Source organism: Lepeophtheirus salmonis, chromosome 1, assembly GCF_016086655.4.
Source record: "Lepeophtheirus salmonis chromosome 1, UVic_Lsal_1.4, whole genome shotgun sequence".
Lineage (NCBI taxonomy): Eukaryota > Metazoa > Arthropoda > Copepoda > Siphonostomatoida > Caligidae > Lepeophtheirus > Lepeophtheirus salmonis.
In genome coordinates, this window is record NC_052131.2 from 16,006,041 (window position 1) to 16,027,229 (window position 21,189).

Sequence of the window (21,189 nt, forward strand, 5' to 3'; positions counted from 1 at the left end):
AGATATTCCCACTCAATTATGATTTGTTGTTCCTTTTAACAAAATTATAGACTTAAGAGATAAGAAATAATATACGAATATATTCCTTCCCCTTCATAATAATTTATCGATTGAATGGAAGAGAAACAAAACAAAACAAAAAAACATAGTCAGGAAGACACGATTTCCACTTCCAATGTGTGTACATATATAAGGTGAAAAGGGCTCTCTCTAGTACATAGATCGATATTTTGTATTTTATAAGCAGGATTTTCTAAAATAAAAATAAAACATGCATGTATGTAACATTGTAACACAAATCAAGATGACCTCTCTTTCTCTCATAGGAGAAATAATCAGGCATATGTACATTATACAGAGAAGTGTATAAAATATGTTCCATAAAGCGGGAGCGGTTTTTTTCTGATTGGTAATATGAACAGGGGTTCCCCCTAAAGCTGTTGTCATTTTTATTTTATTCTTAAAGAGAGTACATAAATATAAAGTAATAACTAGTGAGTGTGCTCATGAAAGTGTAAACATCCCCATACTTGAAAATAATTTGATATGCCGGTCTGTTAAAAAAAAGAAAACAAAAATTAACTTGATGATCCTGTCATTTGAAGAATGTTTCGGGGAAGAGCAGCTTAGCTGACATGACGTTTCATTAAATTAGCTGAAACCATATATGAGATGAAGGAAATACAGAAATCCCACTCCGTATATAGCAAGAACATATAGGCGGAATGGCTCAAAAGTCGATCCTCAATGCTACTACGATTCCAACAAAGACTTGCACTTATAGATCCCAAGGAACCCCTCATTGTTACTCCACGTCTTTCAAGCATTAGTGATGACTTTATACCAATTGTTCTCTCTTTAATAACAAAAGAATATTGATGACAGCCTTTATAAAAGAAAAATGACGTACAAGTAGAAACTAAAAAAAAAAAACTCTTTACACCTCTGGGTATGAGGGTTTACTCCTCGGGAGTTATAAGTGTAAGTCCTTTTTTGGACTTGGAGTAGAATTGAGGATTGTATTCAGGTTAATTTCAGCGTATATATATGAATTATAATTTGTGTTTATTTATTTCCTCTCACGGCTACATGGAGTTGATCTAATAAAACGGTATGACAGCTAAGCTGCTCTCCTCTAAAACAGTATTCAAATTGTCAGGATTACCATGTTTCTTTTCATTGTCTTTCATTTTTATATACCGCCAGGTCATATTTGATACACCAATCCTGCTTTAATACATTTGTCACTCCTTAAGAAGTAATGACAATTCATAATATGTAGCTCACTATCACTTATAGTATTGAAACTATGTCCGAGAAGGGATTTTGTTTTAATTCGCTCATAGGAGATTTTTTTATAGCTTGATCTGGTCCAAAAATATATTTTCTAAAAAAAAAGACCTTGGATTAAGACCAAATTAGTTAATATTATAAGGGGGGGTTGAGACCAAAATCCAGCACTAATGGTTATACCTATCTTAACAAGACAATGTAAAAACATTGTTAAGAACTCAGAGTACAAAGTAAGAAGAATGCAATTTAAATCTACATAGGAGAGAAAATTAACTCCAATGACTCAGCATCAGAAGACGGAACACTACATATTATAATAATAATAATGTGTTCCTTGATAATATATATATATATATATAAAAGAGCAAAAAGTATGAATGGTGAGAAAAGGTTCAACTTTTCACATGCTCTTAGGATTGTGGTGATGGAGAAAGAAGGTGTATGTCTGTCTGTCTGGAGGTGCTCATGAGGATTATTACAACACATTTCCCTTTGCATGAGGAATATATACATACATATGTATATGACAAATACTTGCATGCACATAATATAATAATATACAATGGAGGGTTGTCGTCAAATATATATATATAGGATTTAATGAATTTTATGACTTGTGAAATCACTTTCATTCTAAGCTATGAACACCTAATATTTATGAGTCCTGCTCTGACATATACAATATAAAAACGGTTTAGCAGGTGTGTCCCTAGATGCACAATGAATTTTGAATGATGATGACCAATCGTGTTTAACTTTGTCATGTCATTGGAAAGGAGATGGTACCTTCCTTTAACGAGACGCTACAGAGTAAGAGAGGGAGAAAAGTATGACAAATTGTCCCATCAAAGATTACGCCAAATAAAATATAGGTAGGTAATATAAAAACACTCCCTTCATCACTCAAAACTTAAATACATTAGTACCTATTTTCTCGTAATGATTGATTTATATATATTTTTAATTCATAAATACTATACACCTTCAACTCATGTTTCGTGGCATTATAGAGCATTTTCACTGACGTCCTCAATGGCATTGTAATTGAAGGAGATGTCATTTTTAGGGATTAAAGTTGACTGACTGTACTATAAAATGCACAAATTTTGTATAAATCATGATGAAACTTCATCAAATGTCTTCATGAATAATAATAAAAAAACTTCTCATTGACGTTGAATACTAGTTGACGCAAATTATAAACACTGATATTTGAATTAAATAGAAATAATATGTACTAAAAATGACTAGATTTGTGGGATGAGTTAAGATACTCAAAAATTTTAACTATAGTTTATTAACCTTTATTTGACTTAAGATAATTTTTTTGTGTGTACGATATGTACGGAAAATTCGTAGATTTGTATTTATATTTTTGATCAATCGTAGACGAAAAAAGTAGGATAAGTTGAGAAAAATATCTTCTAATTTTAATTGTATTTGTTAATTTTTATCTACACTATGAAAAAAAGATTTTATATGATGTAATAACATATATTTAATATATTTTAGGGTCATATATATTGTATTACATTACATTTTAATACACAGTAAGGTTGAAGACCTTTTTATTTGTAGGTCCCATTTTGACATCCAATAGTTGAGTATTTTCCATAATATCAATGGAAAAAAAGGATTTTTATTCTTGGGAAACTGAATTTAAGGCCCCAAAATGGCAGACATCAACAATGCTGACGTCATGGAAAACACTCTAAATTATAATATGTTGTAACTTGTATTCATAAAAAAAGGCAGACGCAATAAGTATAAATAATGTAGGTTCATTGTGTAAGAAATTAAAGAGATTCATCATCAATTATCTCTCTCTCTGTACAATACCACTTATGAATTAAATTAATTGATCCTAGAAAAGGAAGGGGGGGGGCAACTACTACCACCCAGTATATAAAATCTCTCTTTCTTCTCATAGCATGTATAACAGCTATGCGTATTAATACATAGATATATGACTATGAGAGAAGGGAACATGGGTGTCAAAATCAGGGCTCTCATTAGATCACCCCCCTCTTAAATAAGTAAATGTGACAGAGGATTAGTGGAAGTGTTAATGTGTTAGTATATGTTCTGTACAATTTGCTACTTGTATAAACAAACAGTACAAGTTACAATATCTTTGTCTACAAATATCTTATTTAATTAGAGCATTGGGTATTCTTATGCCCAACTATACACTGAATCAATAATTCCATTTCGAGCTATTCAAGTTACATGGTTATTATGTATTTGAGTAATATAACTGTGGGCATTTCAATTTAATAATGTGCCACGGAATATCAAATAGTTAGTAATGACAGCATTAATATATGGATCTTCAATGTAATATAAGATTATTACATTATTCTCATCCCTGATACTGTAAATCCTTCATTTAAAATGTTTCATCTCATTTTTGGAATTCCAAGTTCTACAAATTTTCTTGTAGAAGTTACAACTTCGATACAACATATATATTTTTCTAAGTACAATTGATAAGCAAAGACAATATATGACAAACGGAAGGAAATGACTAAGTGTTGTGTTTCGACATGGAAATCCTAGTATAATTTCTGTCAAATCGAACTAATTCGGTCTGGACCGATCTCCTAATAAAATTCGCTCTACACACACAAAAAAAAAAACCCCTAGAAATTACCTAAATGATTTTTTTTCCACTTCAAGACGCTAAATACTTATATGATTATGATTTTCATTGATAACTTTCACAAAGACACTCTATAAATCCTAGAGCTTCTATAATCAGAATTTACCAAGAACATGTATACATATATATATACTCTGTACTTGTGAAATAAAACTTTTGTTCAATATATATGTATTTGTAAGTAGTAAGGCCTCTTTTCCTTCCAAATCATACGTAAATATGTATGTTTCTTTGTATATAAAAATGAAGTCACACTACAGAGAGGGAAAGAGAATAAATCCTGTTCATATAATGTGTAATGTATATTAATGTTGTAAATACAGATTAAATAGATTTCCCTAAAAACTCATGCGCAAGCGTCAAGAGGCCTCCTCCTATCCCATATATGTAATTTATACTTGTGAATGATTGCACAACATTATTCAGAAATAAATGCAGGTAGATGTACGACCTTAAACGACACAAAATATTAATTAATATCCCCATCTACTACATAATTACATACAACTAAAGAAGAAAGAAAAGGGTGAGAAATAATCATGCTTTGACTTAAAAATGCATAAAGACAGATGAAGAGAGATTTCCCAGATGGACACGCCTTACTTTTACACGATGGAAAGAGAGAGAAACGCATAACCATAAAAAATATTATTGCCATGTATGTATACAGCATTATCCATATTAGTATATACTATATATATATGTGTGTGTTGACTGTTGGTAACTGTGACCAATGTCATAAAGTACACTTTTCTTTTCACTGGAAAAGAAGTTTGCTTTCCTTATGTTTAATATTTAGGTACTTTATATACATAATACTGTTCAATTTTGGGGTACATATTCCCAGCCCCCATACTTTGCACAAAGACTTTTTCTTCTGTGAAAGATGAAAAAACTGAGGTTTAAGCATCTTAAACCGTTCTAAATATGATCTTATGGGTCAAAAATGGTACGTAATTTTTATATTTATTAGTATTTGGTTCACGGAGTGGTGTTCCTGTGTATTTCCTTCATCTCATAGCTGATCAGAGCTCATTTAATGAAACGTAATGCAAGCTAATCTGCTCTCCTCCCTCCATTATCCAAACTGTCATGACGTTCCATTAGATCAGCTGAAAGCGGGCATGAAAGTTAGGAAATAGACACAAATCCTTTACCGTATCTTGTATCAATGATCACCATTTCTACTTAAGTCCAACAAGGACTAACACTTATAGCGCCATAGTATCAAAACCTCATTGCTAGTCTCCGTTTTTCATGCACTAGTGATTACTTATTACTTAGATATTCCCTTCTCAAGAATAATTACTATTGTGCATTGTCTGTAATTACTCCGATGGTGATCCTCAATTCTACTTTGAGTTCAACAAGAACTTACACTTATAACTCCCGAGGAACAAAGCCTCATTGTCTAACTTGAGCACACGCACTAGTTATTACTTTATATTTGAATGTTCTGTTTAGAAGAGAAATAATAATTATGGACAGATATTCAAATAATGTGAAATGCTACACAAACGACCTTCTTGCATATTTCAAGAATTAAAAAAATGATTAAGCCGTACTATACAAAGTTTTATTGCCCCAATCCCATGCTACATGGCGTTAGAAACCATATATATTTCAAGTGTCTGCAAGAAAGCCAGCGAAAGCCAAATTGTGGGTTCTCCGGCTGATTTGGTGCGTAAACGATTCCTAGGAATTAGGAAAACCGTCGAAAAATGTACTGACAAACTATAAAAAAAAAAATTTCAACCCTTTCATGGACTCAAATGAAAAGTGGTTCCGCCACAGGATGGCTACTTCAACCCTTTTTGACAAATAAATCGAGAGTCAAAGATACAGAGAAAGACTGCACAAACTGGATGTAAGTCCACTTTAGAGACATAACAACATCCGTTTTGGGATTGCCCAAAAGTGGTTAACATTGTGCAATTTAACCACTGAGTTTTTGAAGTAATACTACAGTTCAGAGATAAAAATTGGGGATTGGCTTGTAATGTCACCGCCTAAACATAGATTTCACTTCAAAATAGAATACTTCATCACTAACATGATATTTATTATCTACGCCGTAAGAAGTAAGAACTCTTGCACCTACCAGTCTGGACAGACTCCTCTTAAGATCCCAGGAAGTGCTGGAGAAGTTAGATATGAATGTAAATGGAATTACCTTAAACTTTTGTTTTTAATTTAATTGTTCAGCAGATTTTCGTGAAGATGTGATTATCTTTTTTTCATTTACCCATACTTATTTTTTTTTGTTTGAAGAATGCATAACAAATCATTTTCAATATTGGTATATCAATTAATATTATTTTGTGACTAAGTTGCTATGTGTTTTTAGAATGTATAAATATATGAAATTAATGTACTGGGAATAAAGTAATTATGTAATTAAAAAACTAGCATAAAATTAACATGGTCACCCAGGCAATTTGAAGAATCTATGGGAGAAGAGCAGCTTAGCTGTCATGACGCTTCATTAAATCAGCTGCAACCTAATTTTTGGCAGATAAAAACTCTAGTACAGATTGCCAACCAGAAAATGCCGCTCCCGCTTTCTATAACATATTTTATACACCACAGGGAATGTGTATATTGTGTATGTAGGTATATTAAATATCATTGAACTTGCAAAATTCATTACGCGTCTTCTACATACATACATAATACATACTCCTTGTCCTTCTTTCACACACATACACACACACAGATGTGAAAATGAAGCAAAACACACAAATTAACTCCTCTTTGTCTAGGTACGTGTACATTCCATATATTATTATTCAAGTGGAGTTGTAAATCCACAACAAAACAAAACATCATTCCAGTAGATGATGATATTAGTACATCGGTACATATTACGCTAATTATTCTTTCCTTCCGGAAGGAGAAAGAAAAAATTAGTTTTCATATCAACTTTGTTGATATACATATGGAAATAAGTAAGCACAACGAAATATGCACCTTCCAAAAATGAATACTTACATATTATACATTTATATATTATCAAAAGTAAAAATCTATACAAAAAAATACGTTTATAAACATCACTCAGAGGGAGCGAGAGAGAGAGACAAAATTCAAGGGCAAAACAGAGGGAAAAAATCCATGGGAGATCTGTTGTGTAATTATTATTATTTTTTTAAATATTTATTTACATTTGGAATGAGAGTTTTTTTGTTGTTTTTCAGAACACTACAACAACTTTATACAACTATGTCAAATACGAGCAAGAGTCCTCACTTTTAGAATATGATGCCCTCTACAGAGTGGAGGACACACAAAAATTGGAGTGGGACAGAAATTGTATCCCTCTTTATTTAGTAAGGAGGTTTGAATATGGTACAAAACGACTGCGGAAACAAAAATATAGCAGTTTTGTTCGTATCCCATGTCTCTAAGTTTAAAAATGTTGGAGTAACAATAAAAAAGGCAACGCGTATGCGAGTAGGCTGTCTACAATACTAAGAAGTCCATTACAGGCCTATAAAACCAAGAAAAATCAAAACTTCTATAGCAACAATATGACTGACTTCTGACCTGCCTCCATGTGGATGTCCTCCGGGCCTGACCTCTACCCTTGCAGTTTGGAAGAAGGATGTCTGCCGCAACTCTTATCCAAATTTGGATTCGCTGACTTCATGACAGCGTGATACGCCCTGGCCTTCATCAATAGCAGTCTTCAGCAGGGTGTGTAGGCTGTTATTGCTGGTAAAGGAGGAATTATTGATTAAAAAATAAAGTTTTTGATATACAATTTAAACATATCACAAATTGCTTTCTTTCTGAGTTGTCTTTTCTTCATTTAATAAAAATCACGTTTTTCGTAATTTAGTCATGCTTAGAGTTTACATTTTTGTAGGAAAGAAGGAGAAGGCGAGGCACAGGGTATTACTCCGTTAAGATCTTTGTTGACATCAACCTCTTGTTGTATGATTTTGAGGAAAGAAAATGAATTACTGCTATAAAGAGAGGAACCTTCTACATTTAAAATAGTATTAGTGGAGGGAAATATTCTAATTATAATCAAATTTATATATATTTATTCTACAAAACGTATTTTAAACAATTAAACCAAAAATAGGCAATAATGCTTCTTTCAGGGAGAGATGCTAACATCCTGAAAGCCTCGTAAATAATTAGCAAAAAGAAGAAAAAGGACACGCAAAAACTGTTTTCTAATTTTGAAAGGTAGTTTTTTCATTACAAACATGTCAACTCTAATCATGTTACTGCTAGTTTTGGGTCCCCACTCTGTATATAAAATATAATGTTATATATATATAAGAGAAATACATAAAGTTCATTCATTCTTAAAATGCAGCCAGCTTGTATGATTTTCTTTTCTTTATTTATGGGAAGGGAGGAGGGTCAATAAATAAAAAAGTCAGCAGACACAGGCTATCTCCTGACTTGACTTCCAAAGCCCTAAAAAAAGTCGTCTCGTAAAATATTCCATAAAACTGCACAACAAATATAATATTAATATCATCAGGGAGGCTTCTTCACTATCTCTCACATCACCGCCCAAGATGGAATGAATATCATGTATAATATGTAGTTATGTATGAACTACGAAATAAGTAATTCTTAAAAGAAACTTATCCTTTTTGTAGACACATCCATGTCAAGCCTGAGATGTTCCATATTTCATCTTCAAATAAATATATAGCACTGCTACATACAATTGATAGAAAATGATAATACCGAATCTTATTCAAAAAGGACCACACACGGACGACATAAGAAGTAATAAATATCCACTACGAGGCATCATCATCATCCGTTATGAGCTAGGGGCACGTTTTAGGATTTTTAATTTTTGTAGAGCAGTAAAATGAGTCCAAGTCTATGTACAGGGCTGGAAGATGAAATCTGCGCCCTCTCTCGTATTTACAAAAACAAAATAAAATCCGTATTTTTTTAATATTTTTAATTTAAATAGAAAACTAAGTTTCTCTTGAACTTGATGTGTGTACGTTCGCACCCCAATGAAATAAACATACTTTATGTATATGGGGATTTCACCAAAAAGATTCCTAGGTTAGATGGAGTAATTGTAATACGATAATGTTTACTTACACTTAATCAGTGCAACTCCATCAAACCAATTAAATGAACATTTAAAAAAAAAAACTAAGTCATTAGTCTTGAGGCTTACGTGTATAGGTATTGAATCCTTTTTTGTATACATCTTGAGTTTCAAGGAATGGAAAAAATTTATGGACTCTTACCTGCAAAGGTGCAAAAAGATTAGACAATTAGACATATTGGTTAATATATGTACATTTAAGATTAATGATATATGATTTATACAGCACTTTTAACCACATATGACGTCATCAACAATTTATCTATCTAGTGTTTTCACGTGACGTCATTATTGTTGATGTCGTATATGTTGGGAGGGCTCAACAATGGTACTTTTTTTTCATTAATATTAAGGAAAATAGTAAACTATGGGATGTCAAAAGGGGGACCACCCAATAAAAGGACTTAAACCTTTCTGTCTATCAATAGCTTATACCACTACTTATTGCCTAGTTTTAACACATATCTGACCCTAAAATGTATTAAAGATACTAAAATCTAATTTCCATAGTATAGATCCAAATTAACTATTATAATGGAAATAATTCGATATTTTCTCTATTATCCTATTTTTCTAATCCATCAAAAAATATTGTACAAATCTAGCCATTTCTAGGGATTTTTAAAACATATTACTTTGATTCTATTCAAATTTCAGTGTTTTTCATTGGTATCAAGTAGTATTCAATGCAGTTGCTAAGAATTTTTTTTATTCTTAAAGTAATTTGATGATGTTTCATGAAGATTTATTGGAAATTTGCCACCTTTATGTAGTAACAATATCAACTTTGGCCCTCCAAGATGGCGTCTCCTTCAACTATGATGCAACTTATGACGTCTGTAAAAATTCTGTATAGAATCGGGTTAGCCCGAATTTTAAATGCAACTAATCCAGACGGAAATATTATTACACCGATCCCGACCGAATTTCTTAAAAGAACCGTAATAGTTCAATCAACTAAAGAACAAAAACAAAACCCAACACTGATACATATATATAGTATACAAAATGGTTACATATAGAAGTGAAAGGGTGTCGTCGTAGTCATCGTCGACTCCCCTTTGTTGTTTTTCGTTATGATGAAAGAGGTTAAATCAAATTTCATCCATCTGCTCATTTCACACATTCCTTCATATATTATTACTTTTCAATGGGCGGATAATACGAACATATATGCAAAATGACTTAAATAGATACATGTGACGCATATAAAGAGAAATAAAATGATTCTAATTAGCCCATATCACACATTGAATGAATTTGGAGCACACCACAAAAAATAGTACAGTAAAAATAAATCCATTATTAATCGAATAGACGGTTATAGTAATGTGTATCTCACGTTGTGTCAGTGCTATCGGTGTACACCAGACATCGTTAGAAAGATAAGATGTCTACCTAAAAAAATTACTTAAGCAGTTTTGTGATTATTTGAATCAGTTCATTTTTTTTTTTTTTTTTTTTTTTTGATTGGGTGTTGTAAAAATAGATCTTTTTTTTCTCCAATAAATGGCTTTAGTAATATGTATCTCACATTGAATAAGCGCTATTAGTTTACGCTTGAAAGATGGATAAGATTTCGTAATATTGACAGTTTTGTGATTGTTTGACTCAGATTTGTTTGAGCAGTTGTTAAAAATGAACACTAGCAAAGAGAAAATGCGCCATATTTGATCGTTTTTCTTCAAACAATAGTAAAAAGCAAGCTAGGCGGCTGAAAATGTGAATAATGTTATTGGTTCTGATATTGTAACAGCCTATCACATGGTATTTTGGTCAATTCCGTTCAGGTAACTTTGATGCTAAGATGCAACACCCTCGGGAAGGCCAATTGTCGAAAATGTGGATAAAATAATGGAAATCAACGAGTTCGACCCTCATTTAATTTTTTGAAAAAAATTATGTCTTTTAACTTATATATAAGACAAAATGGAAGGTCAAAAGAACCATCGCCCAAGAACATGACAATTTGTCTACTTTTCCATCAACATCATCATGAGATCATAAAAAAGAAAAATATACATACAGTGGCATATGTATGGGGAGAAATGAGCTTGCTGTACAATATACGTATATATATATATATACTTTGGTAAAGGCTCATAACTGTCTCGAATGGACTTATTGAAAAAAATCCAAAACGAATTCAATTCCTTACAGCATTTTCCTCCTCTCTCCCCAGATGAGAGAGAGAGGGAAAAATATATCCGCCGTTCATCAAAGCCTTGACATCAAAAACGTGTTTTTTCACATAAATATATATAATAATAAAATAACCAAATTTGATGTGTAAAAAGGTGTGATATGTAGCACACACTTCTCTGAAGGTTGCAGCGGATAGGAATGATGAGGAAAATAATAAAATGAAATAATATAAATGGAGTTAAAACTACTCAGGACATTTCATTTTCTGAGGTGGATTATAATTCTATATATATCACGTCGTGCCCTTTATTGTACCACACAACCTTTCATACAAAAAGAAACAAGCAAAAGGCCCATAATCAGTAGTAGTAGTTAGCCAATTCTTTTAACTATGGGAAATAACTTATAACTACTAATTGTTCACAGCTTAACCAGAGCTTATTCAACCAATCAACGTTCAGATCACTGTTTAGGAGAAAAGAAGAAGAAGTATCGAGAGCTGACAACAAAATAAACTCTAATAAAATAACTATCAGTATGAATAATTTATGAATACATAATTACTACAACCAAATAAAGTGTTTTATCGAAACGTCAGCATTGTTGATGTTTTCCCTTTTGGGGCCTAAAAAACCAAGTTTTTGAACAACGAAAACTCTTTTATCTTTCCTATTAAGGAAAATAGTGAGCTATTGGATGTCAAAATGGGACCAATCTATAAAAGACCTTATACCCTACTGTCTATCAAAATTGTGTCCCACTATTGACTTATTATATATTTGACCATAAAATCTATTAATAATATGTTAACTATGATAATGAAAAGAATGAGGCATTTTTCTCAAACTGTTTTTGTCGTCCCAAATTGATTAAAAAAATAACAATAATTGTACAAATCTAGCCATTTTCACTATATATTGATTTGATTATATTCAAATATCATGGGCGTTAAGTAGTATTTAATGTAAACATGAAGTGTTTTTTTTATTTATAAAGCCATTTGATGGAGTTAAATCTACATTTATTAGAAATTAGTCCATTAAACGTGGTAAAAATATCAACTTTAATCTCCCAAAATAGAGATAGAATTTCAATTATGATAGAATCTATGACGTCAGTCAAAATGCTCTTCACATAGACAATTAATTAACAATACATTTACGTATAGGACTAAATATGAAATTTTTGACTTGAAGGCAAGGAATATTATGATTATGATGACGAATATTAATACGACTACAATGTAGGTATTACATCAAAAGGATAAAAATTGACCATATAGAAAACAAAAGTGAAACTTTTTAAATGCATGAAAAATAAGGATATGATTCCGTGTGTGTGCGGTTAATTTGTACATAGATTTGGGCAAAGACAATGTACATTGCACAATCGTAAATATATATGTGTACTACATCAATTTAAAACATGCGTCCTCCTTGAATTAACTAATGGAAATTTGTATACAATGCATTTTTTTTAAATTTTAAATTATACTTTTATACATATTATATGGGTCAGAAGTACTTAGTGACCCTGCTGAAATTCAGACTCTCATACTCATAGATGCATATGGATCCTCGATTCTCTATAACTCCCGAGCAAACCCTCATTTTTACTCTCCGTCTCTTATGTACACACGCACAAGTTATTACTTTATACTAATGTGTTCCTTTCTAAAGAATGAAATAGACATTATGACAGCTTTGTAAAATAAAAAACCTTGTTCAACAAGAAAAAGCGTTCCCTATTCCTAGGACATATTTTATACACCTCTGACCAAACTCTATTTTGTACTTTTTTGGCAAAAGGAGTTTCTTTATTAAGTAGTTGAGTTGTTTTTTTGATGAGGCGGATATGAAGGAAGAAGAAAGAGAAGAACAATAATAATAATGGAATACCAATTATTTGCTCCTTCACCACACACAACAAAAAGAAATGTTCGATCAGGACGGAGCACCTGCTTTGAATAACATACATACATATAGACAAAATAATAACATCTCTATTATCATTAACTATTATAATACATACGTATCATTGAAGAAATTTTGGCGGGTTGGTGGTGTTGGTTGTGGTAGGATATACACATCAAAATAAGGGACCAAAAGAAAATTATGCACAAATAATAAAAAGGATATTTAGAAAATGAGCCCTGGGGACATTTGATCGATGTCATCTTTAAGGACATATTATTGTTCGGTACTGGGTAGTAAATCCAGAGTACTAACACATTTAAAACGGTACTATAATCAGTTGATATTATGATCATTTCCTGCCACACAATTACATCCTACAGAAATCCCCACACCAATGCCGTCAGAAGAAGGCGGGGGAGTGCCATAAAATTGTCCCTTATCACAGGGTTACCTCACAAACACAGAAATATAGTGTATTTTGTTGTCAGCTGTTTTTGCTTCTTTTACCTATTAAGTACTCTGAACGTTGATTGGTTGAATTCGAATGAGCTCTTATTAAGCTGTCAACATTGCCTACAACTATTGAATCCCATAATCATTCCATAGTTGATTTTGTGCTATTTGCCACTTTCTTTACGGAGGAGTGGTTGCATGATGCAATAAAGGTAACGACGTAATATAAAACAAAGCAATAATGAAATTAGAATTTTATGACGTTGTCAAATTTCTGAGATACAGAACAGAGAACATTTTTTCTAAATATGTTATAAGGATCCTTACATCCCAAGTCTTTCTGTATTTTGGGAGAAGAAGATTACGGTTACATAAAACCTTCATGAATCTTAAAAAACTTGTCCCATCTACTTGGTGCTTTAAGATGGCCGTCTTATGGCCTGCTACTGCATTAATGTAATATTTTCTATCTAATCCTAGCCAGACCAGGTAGTTAAGAACTGATGAGGATGATCAATATTTTTATCTAACATAACTTTAAAAACACATAGAAACAGTAGCGATACGCTTTTAGTGACGAACATCAAGTCTTCAAGCATGATTTTGATCCCTTCCTTCCCAATACCCTCTGAGGACCAGCTTATCTTTAAAGCATTCATGGTGTCGAATCGCCCAGGTTCATTTCTGGAGGTTGAGTTCTGTTTTTAGAGTGCACTCCAAACAAAATTCATGCACCCTTCTGTAAGTACATAAGCACATATCCCCTCAAAAACATGCCTACAATATTTATTAATAGACATTTTTGTTATATATATTTTTAAGCGATCGGCACTCATTTTGGTACGAGAACCCGTACAAAAATATTGACATCGTGGGTACACTTACAACTAAGTACATATTACATATCTCAAGACTTAAAAAAAGGTAGTTTGTTGTAAGACAGACAAACCTTTTGAAATACTTTCTTTCACATCATCAATAGAAAAAACGAAATATGATGGTAATATTTTGAAACACGTAAAAATGCTTTGGGTTTTCTTAACATGTTGTTGTTTTTGTTGTTGAAGGAAACGAATGTGTTGTTTTGTGCTGTAGTAGTAGTAAGCTCTACTACTCCGCCCAAACATACATATTTCCTTTTTAGCTCTTTTTTATGATTAAGTCGTAATTCAAAAGATGTGGAAGAAAGAGATGCCAAAAAAGAAGAAGTATTCTTCTTTTTTGGGAGAGCAGCACATAAATGGCTCATCTCATTCATTGAAAATAATCATCATAATGGTATTTTTTTGTGGGCACTTTGGACGTTGAATAGTGTAGTGCATCTGCATATCCTTTTTCTGTATATTTCTAAAGATCAAATTTTGATAATAATAACAAAAACGTATATTTATACTGTAGACATAATGAAAAATAGACATATGAAGGATCCACATATCCTTATATATTATTTTTTTTGCAAATGGACACACAGCACGAGGATTTTTGACTACTCATCAAAAGATCTTTTTTCCAATTAGTTCGTTGTGAACTATATTATGTTTTTATATATCTACACTGTATAGTAGACAGTGTAATTAAAAAACTGTGGAAATATTTTCAGTCCTTATTTTTATGAACGTCAGTTGTGAACGACTTGAATAATAATAGAAGTCGTTGTTCCATTCGTCTATTTTTTCTTCAATCCTTCTCCTCCGCCCCTTTTCCTTACTTTGACATCATCTGTTTTAGATATTGACACACATACAATGATCCGTCAGTCAGTAAGTACATATCATACGTTCTCTTCAGAAATTACGATATCTACAGGGTCGTGCACTACAAATAGAACAAGTTTTGACCTCATCCAGATCCCGTATGAGGGCAATACATCTCCATTTGTTTTCATTCTTCGTCAGTTGTCGAGATGGAGAAACACGATCCCTCATTAATTAGTGCTTTGCTATTTTTTTTTTTTTTGTTAAATTGTTTGTACACAAATTACTACAACTTTAATTTAGCTAGAGTGTTATAATTGGCCTTCTCTAATCCCCTGTCATTAAAGAACTACAAATTGGTGCGGTTGGTCGAGATCGGATTATGGAAACCAAATCTGCGACAGTTTTTGAAACATTAAAATTTTTCTTTATGAAGTACAATGGTTACGATAGTTTTTACTTCATAAATTCATAAAAACACGAATATTGACAAGTAAGGGTTGGAATAGAATAAAATGTCAGTAATACCAAGGTTTCAAATAGTACAACACATCCTATTATAGTTTCGAAAATTTTTCATATGCGTACATGACTTGAAAAAGTGCAACACAGAGAAAAATAGAAAGCTAGGCCAGATAATGCAAACCTTTTTAATTCAAAACTATGTATATTCAAAAGATCTACTAATGCTAAAACCATAATTTGACGTTAAAACCCCAAATACTAATTTTGTGACTGTTTTTGCAATATTTATTAATTTTCTTTATGAAGCAAAATGTTTTCTCCGTAGGAGAATTGAGGCCCTTGAAGGTAATATATAAAATTAATATGCTATTACTCAAGGACCCTTGAGTCCTTTAGGTATTACTTGTGTTGTGTCAGTCCTCATTTATTCGGTCCACACCAATCTTAAGACCGGTCCTTAAGACTGACTGTACTAGAACTGATTGGCGTCATCAAGGACCAAACTTTATAAGTTTTAGGACTGAACTGGACGAGGCTGTAGTATTCGGTCCTAAGTAAGGATCGAAACAATACTAGTTACTAAATAAAGCCAAAAAATTCGTCGGAATGCATTTATTCAAGATCTGAATTCGATAAAAGTTGGTTCCAATTGAAGGTAGTGCACAAACCTGTACCAAAAGTTACATATTTTTTCATGCTGCATGGGCACTTCATCATTTGGGTATTTATGCACAAGCAAAGTAGAATGAGAGGGAAAAGTAAGGAATGGATGATACTAATCTCAAGGATTACATATTATTGTGCTACACCAAAAGATGAAGGATATAGAATTACGTGCGGATCTCTAGCAATAAGGGGAATAAATGATTATTATAATTACGAGTCTTTGAAAACAGGAGAAAGAAAATAAAATATAACCCAATAAGCAATTATGATATGAACCAGAAGGAACAATAGGCCAAGGCATCGTGGAATACAAAAAGAGATAACCCATAAAACGATCATTCTAATGATAATACATACAACTACTCATAATTGGACAAATAATAACGTCAAAAACGTTGTTTTCTTAAACGAAGACACAAAAACAACAACAGCAGAAAGTAGTTATCGTAATAATAAGTAATTATAACATAGGATGCAATAAAATAATATTGAGATGAGTAGTGCAATATAATATAAATGAAAAAAGCAGGAAGTTTCTACTTTTCATTGCAGTAGTATGTAGATAATAATATAAGGACCAAGAAACCCCAAAAAAAAAAAAAAAAAAAAGAAGAAGTCATTTGAAACTGCCTCATTACGCAGATGTTGCATTTACGAGATAAATATAATGTCAATCCGCACGAGTCACAATAAAATAATTCTCCTACAAAAAATATAAATAAGTAGATTCATAAGTCTTTTTTTAATCATTATTTTCCCCTCTTTCTCCCAGCTTCAAAAGAAGATTATACTTATATGTCCATATATAAAAATGTGTCTTGAAAAAGCAAAAGCACCAAGGTCAAGCCTTCTTTCTCTCCACTTTAACCCTTCTTATCGATCGTCTTTGATATCATTATTTGCATGTAGTTAGTGTGTAAATATTGTATAGGATAATCCATATGACATCACTCAATGCCTAAGGCTCACAAAACCACGCTTCGTTATAGTCATAGAGAGCAGGGCTTGACGCTCGTTAAAATTAGTCATTAGCTAACAGGCTAGTCAAATCTTTTGTTACTAGCCCTGTGAAAAATTTACTAGCCCCGAATACCACAACTATTGCATCAATTTTAGACTAGTATAGAGGTACTTTTGTTTTAAAATAAGGCAGTTTCCCAGGGGATGGGGGTTTATAATTTATCAAGGATTTTTTCATATCCAACTATTTAAAGACTTTAAAATGCGATAGTATTCATAGAAACGACTTAAGTTACATAAATATTTGATTAGCTCAGATTCGAAGGAAACCCCCTATACAATTTTCCAATCAGAAACAAGGACACAAAGCGTATTACAAAATATATAAAATAGAACGATTGGTTTTGGAAATTTATTGAGTGTTCCGCGGTTAGAAATGTCATTCTTGTTTAAAAACAATTCAAAACTAGACAGGAAGTAAAATATTGCCAATTTGTCTTTTAAAAATATATTCTACTTAAAAATCCCCCATAATATATATTTGTTTTCAATATCTATTCGACGTATGAGACGTGCATACAAGGTAATACTTGTGAATTGAGCCCGAAATTGCCTGTGTATATGCAGTTTTTAAGGATAATAATACCTAGCAAACGGGCTAGATAAAGGGTACCCTGTACTAGCCCGACTGTTTTTTACAAGACACAGGCTAGGGTGGGTGGGTATCGAGTCCTGGAGAGTCGTAACAACTGTATATTCCTCACCAGGAATCTCCTCTTTTTTCCGTCCCTCTAGAAAGGAAGCAATTATTGATTTAATTTTTTAAACATTTATTGTGTTTGACACAACCAGCTGCAGCTATTACTATGAACGAACGAACAACCAGTTGATTAATCATTAAAGGCCCAACAATATTAAATACGAGAGGGGAGCGAGAGAATTTTATCCCATTCTATAAAAAGAAAAATGAATATTACCACCAGCTGCTCAAAAAAAGTACCATTTTAATCACTATGTATATAATGTTCAACAGTTGAATATAACTCAAAATCATTTGTCAATTGATGATGACGAATATATATATATATATATAAATGATGAGGACAATCCATGAATACATATCTTTTTTTGATATGAACCCATTCCAACCAAGGATGTATGTGGTCATCTTTTCAATCCATCTCATAAGCAAGAGGATAATTATCCTAAAAAAACAAATAAGTAATCCTTAAAGTGGGAGTTTAATTCTATTTTTTCTTCTCTCTCCAATTACGTACGTACAAACATAAATAAATTAATTTCGCCTTATGTACACAGTACAAATAACTTTAGCAAAATACCATATAATGTATGAATGTGTGTAGAAAGGAAGAAGTATTGTATAATATCTAAAAAGTCGTCCACAAGAATTAATAAATGCAAATCCCCCCACTCCAACCTCACAATATATATATTATCACTAATTTTTCTTTAAAAATAAAAAGGTTAAAATATTTATTTGATGTTTGAAAAGAATTTGAAAAAAAGAAAAAAAAAGAGCTTCGAATTTCATAGTATTGAAAAGAAACTTATTTTCAGGCGTTGGATTAGATTCCATAAAAAAAAATCCCCTAATAACTCTCCCGCTGTATATTAACCCATGCTGAAACCCTCATATTCCTCCCCCCTTCTTACTGTCTAGGTATTGAGTAAATAATAATAATACGAAATATATGTCAAAGGATACTCATAAACAATACTTAAGATACTTGCAAAGGAATGTACGTATGTTTTACTTGGACTCAAGGACACAAACCTTCGTTATGAAGAAGATGATCCTTCATCATTCTGGACTCAATCTTTTTATAATATATGTATATATGTAGCATAAAAATATGAGAGTCATAAAGAGTAGACAAATCAAAGTGGAAACAATCAGATGTTGTTATTTCATTGTTTTTTCTATATGTATGTATAAATAAATATATAGTTCAAAATTTGAGTGTGTCATTTCGTTTTCATTAAATATTTCCACATCAGCATGATATCATCAAATTGTGTGTTTCTTTCTTCTTTTTTTTCAGCTCATTTAAAAGAGGGAAATATATATATATATACAGATGATATATACTTAATCAATTAAGAAGAAGAACATAATGATACTCTTAATTAAAAAATGTATATACAACATCCCAGGAACCACTTCGTAGTCGAAGTCATGACAAAGGGAAGAAGAATGAAATGAACATGTATTTTTGACCTAAATTGACTGCCTTAACCCTCATCATTTACTGTAACATATTTGTTGAAGATGGATCTGAGAACCCAAGGAGAGATTTCTATCAAGAATCTTGTATATATACATAAAAATAATAAAAACCGTTGGCGTTTTCTTCCACAACTTGGAAAGAAAATCAGACAGTCAGACACCTTTTCTTAGAGAAATTAGCATAAAGTAAGACATTCATTTAGGAGGTATTTATTGTTCTTATTCTATTGTCGTCTTCATTTGAACATTGTTTTTGACTCCTATTCATTCCTTGGAATGCGATTGGAAAACAATGGCATGAATGTGCGTAACAGCTTACAAGAGTTGACATATGCCTTGATGTCAAGGGGACGTGTAAGGAGAAGATAAGTGGACATATGTACGAGAAAAGGCCTATTCATTTGTGTATCTCCAATGAGGTGAGAGAGAGAGAGAAAGAGAGCCACAGAGAGAGAGAGAGAGTGAAATAGGAAGAGACAGAGAGAATAAGTTAAAAAAATCGATATAATATTTTGTCAATTGACAACAGAGTAAAAAATAATTCATAAAATATTCAGGGAAGACTTCAATCTCCGATGGACTCCTTTACCTTCAATGCAAACGACGTGTTCCCGTATTTGTTGAGCCAGAAGTGGATCTGGTACAAGTTCAATGAGATCATAAATTGCATAAATGGAGGGATGCACGGATTCAAACCGCTGGATCTCTTGACGAATCCATAGGGAATTCCCCAGATCCCCTCCCACTAAAGAGCTCGATGACGTCCGATGATCCATCACTGTTAACAATTGCTCATTACACACACACACTCACAACACAAAATCCCAAATGGGCTCACAATATGAAATAGAGGTCTTTGATGAAGGAGAGAAAAGCAACGATAATATAAATATAAATTGACGATTGGACACTTCACGAGACGAGACCCGAAAATTACTAATTCTCCCTCGTAGTCTTACTATAGTACTAGAAAAATTATAAATTATGTGGGCTCAGTTCCAGGTTTCTTTTTTTTTCTTTTTTCATTAATCTTTGTATTCCCGGCACGCAAAGATACACTTTGTACAATTTCCCCTTATTCCCTCTATCCTCATTCCCTCTATTCTTTCTCTTTAACCCACGTGACCACTATTTCTTTCTTTCATATATCCCTCAAAGGAGCGCCCGTTTTTCAATCCACACTCTCCTTTTATACTTATTCCTAAAAAAACGTGCTCTCTTTTTTTGGCCACTTTTGCCTCTTCTTTTTTTTCTATGTAGATACTATATACAACTACTATATAAATAGTACATAACATATATATATATATATATTTAAGAAATAATAATGAAAAAAGAAAATGGTTGAGGCTCCTGAGTCCTTTTCTGAGTATTTTAGCCGATGTGGCAATGTTCTTCTTCATTCCTTTTTTCCCTTACTTCTTCTCTCTTTCTTTCTCATGTACATGATGATGATTTAATGCTTGTTTGAACAATAAAACATGAATAATAATAAAATCGCCATCCAAAAAGGAAGTTGACAATTTTTAATTTAATATAATATTGTATTCATCACTCACTTTAACAAGAGTGTGTGCCTTGATGTTCTA

General features: G+C 32.1%; 1 protein-coding gene across 1 annotated transcript in view; it reads right to left on the reverse strand.

Moving 5' to 3' along the window:
* CenG1A (Centaurin gamma 1A) overlaps positions 1-20,661 on the reverse strand; it is a 98,555-nt gene extending 77,894 nt beyond the window's left edge. The window contains exon 1 of the mRNA XM_040713407.2: positions 20,190-20,661. Within this exon, the coding sequence (XP_040569341.1) occupies positions 20,190-20,376 (187 nt within the window). The 5' untranslated portion in view covers positions 20,377-20,661. The remainder of the gene's footprint in view (positions 1-20,189) is intronic.
* Positions 20,662-21,189: the final 528 nt, after the last annotated feature.